Source organism: Lactuca virosa, chromosome 2 (assembly GCF_052849685.1).
Source record: "Lactuca virosa cultivar CGN04683 chromosome 2, Lactuca_virosa_CGN04683_v6, whole genome shotgun sequence".
NCBI lineage: Eukaryota > Viridiplantae > Streptophyta > Magnoliopsida > Asterales > Asteraceae > Lactuca > Lactuca virosa.
The window spans coordinates 51,220,127-51,230,725 of record NC_136427.1 but is presented as its reverse complement, the minus strand read 5'-3'; the positions used below and the strand labels follow the sequence as shown (position 1 = coordinate 51,230,725).

Genomic DNA, 10,599 nt, shown 5'->3' with positions numbered 1-10,599 from the left:
TACGTTAGATAATTCCGAATCAGATTTCAAATTATCTGAAATTCTTATTGAAACTAACGAAGAATGCTATGAGAGCTTTATGAGTCGTCAGTTAGCTATTATTGTATGTCGTTACTCGATAAAATACTATGATTTTGCTATTTGCTATGTTTATTGCTATAAACTTTATCGTCGTTTAAAAAAAAATAACTTTCTTTTATATAATTTTATTTCATTACACGTTAGGGTCTAAGGGCTTTTTTGAATCCTACCCAAGGCAAAGTCATAATAGAATAAATTGTGGAACCGCATCTTGTTCAAAACTGTTTGCTCTATTTCTGTAATTTTTGTGCAACCTCCATCGTTGAATGAAACAATTATGGAACCCCACCATTATCAAGACAATCCAATACTAAATTAGCAATAGTGTTAGTTATAGTGATAAGGAAAGTGACATTGATTAACCACTTGGATGACCCTTGTCTTGGACTTTTAAGTTAACCATGACGAAAGAAGATGAGGAAGTGCTTATATCTTCATCATCTATCTGTTGACGGCAATGGCAAAGAGAAGTTCAAAAAGAAACGATATTAGGTCAATGCAAACAGCACATCTAAATGATTCAGCTTTAGTGATGCATTTTATATCTATCAAACATTTCGCTAGTCAAAGGTGAACAAAAAAATACTACGGAAGTTTGACTGATTTAGTTACATTCTTGTCTATAAAAATACATGAATAAAAAAAATAGGCATGATGAACAAGGGATAAGGTAAACAAAGAAACAAAAAGCCATTTTTCAAAAGTCATTTCATTTCCATCACACAAACAAACAAACAAACAAGTGTTTTTACCAAACCAGTAACCCTTCATAATCATAACATCCAAATCCAATGGTAGCAAGCAAATAACAAAACACAGAAATCATATCCGAGCAGAATAATGTAATAAATGATAAGATAAGATTTAGCAATAGAACATAACACGTTTGACATTCTCCTTGAGGGCAGGAAGAGGCCTAACTGCTGCATTTGCACCTGGTGCACGAGTGCTCCTCCCACCACCACCCATCCCACCACGTCCACCAGCTGCACCGCTTATCATTGACCCACTGTCTGATGTATCTGGCTCCATGTAAAATCTCGCCCGAAATGCAGCCAGATGAGCATAGTATGCAGGTGGCACTGCATATATCACATTCACATATCATAACATTCATTAATAAACAAAAAAACTTGAAGATAATAACATATGCCAACTGATATTTGCAACAAAAGTAAGAAACTCACCAATTGAAACAGAGCGTGTGCACCTCGCATAACTGTCAAAAATAAAACAAAACAGAAAATGAAAATGAAAATGAATTTTCATACATTACATGCATATGCAATGAGAAAAGGAAAAGAGTTGAGCAGCATACGTGTAACAAAGGTTATTTGTGAGAGACTGAAGATCATCAGCTGAAAACTTATTCTCATCCCACAACACATGGTAATGAGCTGGACGACTTGTACCCTGTTTTTGTCACACAAACAGAATATATATATACATATATATATATATATATATATATATATATATATATCACCACAATACAAAATTCTAGAAACTTCTCAAACATTCCAGTTATATAAATAAATTTATTACCTGAATACCAGCATGGCTGCAGAGATAAAAATCAAACTCGGTGGGATGACAGATCTTGGAATCAACAACAGTGCCTGAAGATTTTTATTAAAGAAAAAATTAAACTTACATTCATTAAAATATTTTAAAAGAAAAATAATATTAGCATACCTGGAAGAATGTTTCCACTTCTGTCAACAGAATTACGATCATGGTGGTTGTTAGCAAACAATCTGGTGTGATGACGTTTTTGAACAACCACAAATGTCACTGGAGGCTGATAGTTTGGCTCCAATGATGCACATGCTTTTCGGATTGCATCAAGCTCATAAAGTAGAACTTGATAAAACTGCCCTTCACTTACACCATCTCTGCATTCATCATCAATCAATCAGAATATAAATATTTCTTTATAAACATAATCAACTCAGTTCAAATGTTCCATACCTATAGAAGATGATACGCTGTGGTTTTTGACCAGTTGCTCTTCTGAAGGATATGAGAAGCTCCCTAATGATAACAAAATATTAGAGACAAGTAATTAAAGTAAACAAGATGAAAAGAATTTCAAGGCTTACTTGATCATGCCACCAGAGACTTTGCCTCTGTTGGGATCCTGCCATTCCTTGAATAAATCTTGAATCAGTTCTTGGCGATGAGCTTGAGCACAGACTAATCCCGCATACTTTGTAATCTCAGGCCAATCTTGAGAAGCAACAACCTACATATTTCCATTTTCAGTAATATAAAATTAAAGGTAAAAAGAAAACAATATGGAAAAGAGGAGAATGAATGGGGGGTTACAGCAGCAATAGAGGGGCTGGAATCTTCTCCAGGGTGTGGGTGAGTGACATCAGCACCAAATATGATTGTTGGGACATCACTGACATTAGGGATTCTTCTTGACAATGCATCAGCAAGAACAGTATTCCTTCCTCCAACTTTCACATTGATCTTTAAGGCTACATTTGCAAGGTACTGTTTGCTCATCCTGAACACATGCTTTGTTAGACAGCATTGTGAAACAATGCCAAGATCAGTCTCACAGATTCTCTTCAAATCACCTGCACACAAATTATACATATGATAATATTATTGATATTATAGCATTTTTTTACCAAACTACGAGGGATAAAATATTTTAAGTAAATTATATTTTGGCCCCCGAGATATATCTGATTTTTTTGCAATTTTGGTCCTTATTTGAGGTTTTTGTAACATGTTTGCTCCCTGTTCAAGATAAAATGACTTTTTGGGACCAAATTTGCAAAAATCAGTTATACTGAGGAAGAAAAGTAAGTCGTTTTAATTGGAAAACGGACCAAAAACGTTACAAAACATAAATAAGGACCAAAATTGCAAAAAGCAAAATATGTTAAGAGAACAAAAATATTTACCAAACTATAACAATGTCATCTGGTACAAATCAAATTTGAATGCTATAACTTGGTAGGCTTTCCAAAGAATAACATCCGAATAAGAGAAAAAAATATTTTAAGTAAATTACATTTTAGCCCCTGATATGTCTGTTTTTTTGCAATTTTGGTCCTTATTTGTGGTTTTTGTAATGTGTTTTGCTCCCAGTTCCAGATAAAATGACTATTTTTGGGACCAAATTTGCAAAAAATCAGTTATACTCAAGGACCAAAGTCATTTTACTTTGAAAACAGACCACAAACATTACGAAATATCAATAAGGACCAAAATTGCAAAAAACAAGTATGTTAAGACTTAAGAGACCAAAACTGCAGTTTACTCTAATTGATAATAACAAGCAATTATAATAGATTTCTGGTTTAAATTAGATACCATAAAGTGAGCCATTGTTATCTGGAAGAATGACAACAAGCAAATCAAGTTCTTTTTTGTGGGGTTGAAGTTTAGTCATTGCATCATGGAAACGAGCTTTCAGGACTCTCTCAACTTGATCAGGGCGCCCAGTAAATGCAGGAAGCACAGGTTCAGGGTTAAATGCCTGCAAAAAACAAAACATTTATTAAAAAATATATAGATATAAAAAAATAAAAAAAAGTTTTATTTTTTAGACAATACCATGCCAGAGGTATTGCACATCTGTGCAAGCTCTTGACAGAAAGCTTTAGCAATATTATCTTGAACATTTCGTGCGAAATTTATGCAAATCCAGCTGGCAACTGTTCCACCATTAACCATTTTCTGTCAAAAAACATGTCATTAGAATGCAATAATGTGGGATTCTATTATGTGCTAATTAAAATACTAAAAAAAACAGTGAGTTACTTTGTTCATCATATTCCATTGGCCAACTTGAGGCAGACAATCCCTTTCACGCCCTGTGTCATGGTATTTAAGCTAAAAAAGAGGAAAAAAAAATAGGAATAATCAAATACTCAATAAATGGTTTGTTATCTCTAAAATAAAATAAATAAAAAATTCACTCATTTACCCTAGGAGGAGGTAATATTCGGGCTTCAACAGAGGCTAAATTCTGGCTAATTTTTATACCAAATTCCTTAGCATAAGGATCCTGACCATAAGCATTGTGACTAACAGTCTGCAAAAACAAAGCACATATTTATAACTTTTCTTAACAATTATAGAGTACATAACATAACATTATATAATAAAAAAACAAGAAAGGCCATAAAAGTTTAATTTGAAAAGACGACATGATTGGAGAAAATCATCATGGTTTTTTGTAGGTTTTTATCATAAGATTTCCAACTTAACCATTTTGACATGATACAGCCTATAAAATGATTAATTTCAAAATGTCTGAAACGTTTTGTGTTTGATTGGATAAAAAAGGTACAAATGGTTAAAAAACAAAAAAAAAAAAAAACAAACCTTTAAAATATCCTTCTCTCTTTCCTGAGGTCGCTGACATGTCACCTTAAGAAGGGCAGTAATTTGTCGCTCATTTAGCCTCTTGGAATACCTTTGGCCCTCTACAATTTTGCATACCTGAAAATTAACAACATTAGAATGCATTTATTGTCAAACTATTATTAAACGAAAGAAAATAAAGTAATTTCATAACCTCCATAGGGAGATAATTTGGCCTCTGAGTATTCCCAACTTGCAAACATGGCCATTGAATATGCTGAATTGAAAACCCATAAGTTTCCCGGAAATATTCAACCACAGATTTCATTGTGCCTCTGTCATCAACTGGAAAACTGATGTTTCACAAAAATTAAATAAATATTATCATCATGTAATCAAGAAAGCTTGACATAAACAACAAAGAAAATTGATTCTTACTTTAGTTCTCGTGTTGCTTGAGATGTTAAACCAGATATGCGATACTTTCTGCGCATATTTCCACGGTGGGTTACTTCAACCTTGACTCCTCTCAGTGCCTTTTTGATCTAGTCAGCATAAAAAAAATATAAATAAAAAAATTAAATGGGTGTTAAATCATATTAAAACAATTTACAAAATGTTTAAAAAAGAAGCTAACCTTCACTCTGTCTGCATCAGATAAAGGTCTTGCAGAAACATCCCTGTTCAGAAGCTGTGTTACAAAGTCAATCACAGGCAGTGGCTCAATAAATGCAGTAGAAGACATATCTGCATCACAACATGTCATAAAACAACATCAGAAAACTTGCAAATTTTTTAGTAAATTACAAAATTGGTCCCTGTACTTTTGTGAATTTTACATGTTTAGTACAAAGTTGAAACCCTTTACAAAACTGGTCCTATTGACTTCCTTATTTTGGTCCTATTAATGTCATAAAACAACATCAGAAAACTTGCAAATTTTTTAGTAAGTTGCAAAATAGGTCCCTGTACTTTCTGAATTTTACATGTTTAGTACAAAGTTGAAACCCTTTACAAAATTGGTACTATTGACTTTTTCTTATTTTGGTCCTATTGATGTCATAAAACAACATCAGAAAACTTGCAAATTTTTTAGTGAATTACCAAATTGGTCCCTGTACTTTCTGAATTTTACATGTTTAGTACAAAGTTGAAACCCTTTACAAAATTGGTCCTATTGACTTTCTTATTTTGGTCCTATTAATGTCATAAAACAACATCAGAAAACTTGCAAATTTTTTAGTAAGTTGCAAAATTGGTCCCTGTACTTTCTGAATTTTACATGTTTAGTACAAAGTTGAAACCCTTTACAAAATTGGTACTATTGACTTTTTCTTATTTTGGTCCTATTGATGTCATAAAACAACATCAGAAAACTTGCAAATTTTTTAGTAAATTATAAAATTGGTCCCTGTACTTTCTGAATTTTACATGTCTAGTACAAAGTTGAAACCCTTTACAAAACTGGTCCTATTGACTTTCTTATTTTGGTCCTATTGATGTCATAAAACAACATCAGAAAACTTGCAAATTTATTTGTAAATTACAAAATTGGTCCCTGTACTTTCTGAAATCTGAACTTTACATGTTTAGTACAAAGTTAAAACCCTTTACAAAATTGGTCCTATTGACTTTCTTATTTTGGTCCATACTCCAAAATTTCATATCAATTTTGTCCCTTATTAAAGATTTCACAGACTAAAATCGATATGAAACTTGAAATAAGGACCAAAACTGAAAGATGTTTCGAATTTGAGCTAAACATGGTAAAAATTTGAAAGCAAAGGGTCCGATTTTTATAATTTACTCTATAATTTTATAATGTTGTATGAAAAAAAAGAAACTTTACTTTACATGAACTGAAGTTTTAGGTCAAAGTTAGTTGTAATAACAGAAAACCTAACAAACCACCAAATAGAGTTAACAAACTGACCAATATTCAGGGAAAGCCCCATTTGTGTAGGCCTGATGCTCTGATAAAAACCACGCCAGCTTTCCAAACCTTCACCCAATGGTTGTCTACGCCCGAGATCAGGGGAATAAAAAGACCTCCCCACAGGGGTATATCTGTAAAAAATTCAATCAAACAAAATATTTATATCATTGGATACATCTAAAGTTACCAAAAGTTCCAAAAGTCTACAACTTTGCTTATCATATTCATGTATACCGATTAGTAGGCAGTTCCCTTAAAACAATATCCAGAACTTGAAGAGCTTCTTGTGGAGCATCTGCTTGCCTACCCTGTAAAAACATATCCAGGTGATGTAAATCTGCACGTGAAGCTAACTTGATCACAACTTTGAAGTCTCTCTCTCTCCTGCAGTAAAAAAAAAGAGTTTTAGAAAGATGCTGAATGTTAATACAGTTAAGTGGTGAAGAAAGATTTTGTTAAGAGAGAAGAGAGACCTTGCAGCTCCTGTTCCATCATCTTCATCAACAAGGGTGATTTTGAACTCTTTTGAAACAAAAGGAAGAGGCCCAGCAGTATACAGACTCTTTCTTCCATCATATGCAGGAAGCCTCTTTCCAAGATGAGAATCTCTATACAATTTCACCAGTTCTCCCAAAACAGCTCGATTCACACCACGTGATGTTACTTCTGGTGTGATTGTCACCTATATGAATGAAGAAAAGAGTCACATTATCACATACTCACATCACATATCACATATAGGAATAAAAAGGTCAAACAAAAACTCACATCATACTGATGTAAATCCTTATCAGGTAATTCAGCAAAGAAATGGTTTGCTTTGACAATGCATCTGATTCCAGTGCTACCCTTTCCTGGACGCATAGGAAACCTCATGGATTTGCTGGAAGCAGGTGCAATTTGCATGGGCTCTTCTTGCTGCACAGTGAGTTGCTGAAACTGAGTCACTGACTCGTCTACAACCTGGTCAGTGGGTGAAGTGGAAGATGACTCGCCATGATGCACTTCAGCTGGTTTCACATGTGGAATAGGCTGCAAGGTGGCCACAGGCTGTTGGGGAGCCTGTGTAGCTTGGTACAGCTCGGGAACCGATGGCCTTGAAGGGCCACCGGCATACGAAGGTCCAGATCCACCACCACCACCACCACGCCGCTGAGGTGGTGCAGTTCCTCTTGGAGGCCTTTGTTGTTGTTGACCTTGTTGGGGTTGATCAGGTGGACCACCGTAGTACTGTTGTGGTGGTGGTGGGCCACCACGCTGTGGTGGTGGCCCTCCCCTCTGAACCCATCCTCTTCCTCCTTGAGGTTGTCCGCCTTGGTAACCACCTCCTTGTCCTCCTCCACCTTGGTAACCACCACCTTGATAACCACCCTGTCCTCTTCCTTGATAACCACCCTGTCCTCTACCCTGGTAACCACCACCACCTCCCTGTTGCTGTTGTTGTTGTTGTTGTTGTTGCTGTGGTGGCCTTTGAGCACCACTACCTTGTCCAGAAACAGCCTCCTGAGGCTGAGATCCCTCACCAGCGGAGGTTTCAGTCCTCTTCTTCCTCACCATTCTGACAGCTAAAACAGAGAAAAAAAATCATTCACAGTTTAGCCATCGGAGAATAAAGTACATTCATCGTAGCATATTCATCATCAAACAGCAACATAGAGAAAATTTTAGAGTTATTTAATGATATATAAAGTAATCATAAGAAAAAAATCACAATCTAAATATAATTTTACAAAAAAAACAGTCGAAATTATACAAACGAGGAAGAAGGTATGTCTAGCGAACTTCATAAGTGTCATTATAAAACAATATTAACAAAGCACATATAAGATCAAAAGTACGTTTTTTTATGTAAAATCTGGTGAAAGCAACAAGGAATTTTTTTGAAGTAAAAATAGTACAAACACATCGAATAAATGAGCATAAATATTCTGCTGCATGTTTTATATATTCACAAAATCTAAAAACGTACAGAAAGAAAACACATTATGTCATGTTTTACCTTGTAACTCTCCAATAAGCAAAAGAAAATCATATAGCCAAAACCAGAGAAAACTTGTACAAAATATATAGCAGAAGAAATTATAACAAAAAAAAAAAAAAAAAGCAAAAGCGAAAGTTACTCACAAACGAAGTCTCATAATCGCATTCAACAACACATAGCAAATTACATCAAATAACAGTGCTACAACACATAAACTTCAAACAAGAAGCACAAAAACGTACGTAAAATTTTACAAAAAGAAAAATAATAATAATAATAACAGTTCATCACAATACACACAAATAACAAAGATGAAACGAACATATACCCTACGAAATCGGCACAGATCGATGTAGAAACACGAAGCGAGAGGCGAAACCTTGCAGATCTAAGCGAATGATCAGCAAGGAGTGATGGCTGAAAACCCTAAAGTTGAGTAGAGAGTAGAGAGAGAAAAGGGATTGAAAGAGAGAGGAGACCTCAAACAGTTGTTTTTATCTTTTCCTCTTTCTTAGTAAATTCCCCCACAATCTCTCTCTCCTACTTAAAGCTGCGGTAGGTCTAAGGAAAATGACAACTACGTCCCTAGTTTCTTCCCTTCCCCCGACTCAGATGAGTCGACTCGTTGTGTCCTTTGACTCGGTTGATTTTTTGGATAACGGATACAAGTCGCCAAACGAAGCCTTGTTACAAAATTAATTATTTAATAAAAATTAAATAAGTAGAACTTTAAAGAAAATCCAACTTAATATCTTTGGAATCTAAAAAAATTCACTATATTATATTTTCGTTCATTATATTTATTTTATATTATGATTTTATCTAAATTAATCTTGGTGACCATTTTATAACATTGTATTTTCATTAAAGTCATAATATAACAATATAACTTCGTGCAAACAATCTTTGAAATTGATATAATATAATTTAAAAAGAATCATAATATAAAAATATCATTGCGATAACCCATATCTTTTTATTGGATGAGATTAGGGCCTCTAAGAGTTCTTTTTCTAATTTTGATGTGATCGTCTTTTTCTTTCAGAATCTTACGTATCAATATTGTAATAACCAACTCGTTAAAATATTGATTTATAAAAATAAATAGTTTTAATAAACAAAGATATAAAGTAATGTCTTTTTAAAACATTGTAAAATATATTTTTGAAATTTTGATTAAAAAAATATAACATGTATGTAGTTTTCCCAGTAAAAATAAGATGGATTTGTGAATAAAATAAGATTATTATTCATGAGGTATTTGTTGTAAATGGAAATAATTTATAAAATAACATGTTTTTAGGGGTTTAGTATATCCGTGATAATTTTATTTTTGGAACTTGGGAATATATGGTTTTAATTTCTTAAATCGTTTTATCAAATTTTGGTTTAATATGGCGACATCTAATCTAATCAATAATCAATAATAAAATATATAAGTTAAAGTCAACGGAACAATCGGCTCTACATATGCAAAAATGTTTTGTTAAATTTAACAAATATAATATGTAAATAGTTTGGTAATTTTCTAAATGATTGGTTTTTAATTGATATATTTTGTAATTATTTTAATATAGTTATATGAAATCACGACATTTATGGATGTTTCTAGAATATTAAATTGTTTTGAATGAATGATTTGGATGGATTTTTTCAAATTATTATGCAACGTAAAAATCAATGTTTTAAAATTGGTATTTTAATTGAACCAGTGATAGGTTTTTGGTTTCCATAAATTTTATATATTTTTTATTTTTTAGTATAAAGATACATATAATCAAAAATTCCACCTCCATAAATATAAATCCTTATAATAATGAACTATATTATAAAGTTGTGCGTCAAAGTCGTGTCTGGTAGTGGTGTGTGTCGTCGGCCTTCGATTTATGTATACTATGAGAACACGATCGATCGAGTTATTTCAATTTGCTTTGGAAATGAGTTGTTTTTAACACTCAGTGAAATTCAATAATCTAAATTTAAATGGTTTTTATGGGTTTATTACACCGGTTCAACCCATGTTTTGAAGAAACAGTCTGATTCAATCCAATCTAGGAATTGACATAGAATTGATCGTTGTTGAACCGCTCTCGTATCCGGTTCGCGGTCCAACCGATCGGTTAAAACTAATTTTTAAAACATTTATAACGTTTCAAATTTCAAACCAATTTTTTTATTTTAAAATCAAAGGAAAGTATGTCATTCATTCATAAAAGTAAATATTCAATTATTTCGAAAACATAAATCTATTTATCTATCATATCATATTATA

The 10,599-nt window shown here is 33.1% G+C and overlaps 1 protein-coding gene across 1 annotated transcript; it reads right to left on the bottom strand.

Moving 5' to 3' along the window:
* Positions 1 to 774: 774 nt before the first annotated feature.
* LOC145159107 (protein argonaute 1-like) lies at positions 775 to 8,851 on the bottom strand. Its single transcript, XM_079078007.1, has 21 exons — positions 8,656 to 8,851; positions 7,115 to 7,911; positions 6,820 to 7,028; positions 6,581 to 6,730; positions 6,344 to 6,477; positions 5,048 to 5,157; positions 4,849 to 4,955; positions 4,625 to 4,763; positions 4,432 to 4,548; positions 4,031 to 4,138; positions 3,865 to 3,936; positions 3,658 to 3,780; positions 3,415 to 3,580; positions 2,410 to 2,669; positions 2,184 to 2,326; positions 2,053 to 2,115; positions 1,777 to 1,976; positions 1,627 to 1,700; positions 1,400 to 1,494; positions 1,269 to 1,300; positions 775 to 1,163 (listed from the first exon to the last, which is right to left on the bottom strand). Exons 2-21 carry the CDS (start codon positions 7,901 to 7,903, stop codon positions 946 to 948), a joined length of 3,309 nt encoding a protein of 1,102 aa, XP_078934133.1. The 5' UTR covers positions 7,904 to 7,911; positions 8,656 to 8,851; the 3' UTR covers positions 775 to 945.
* Between the last annotated feature and the right edge of the window lie 1,748 nt (positions 8,852 to 10,599).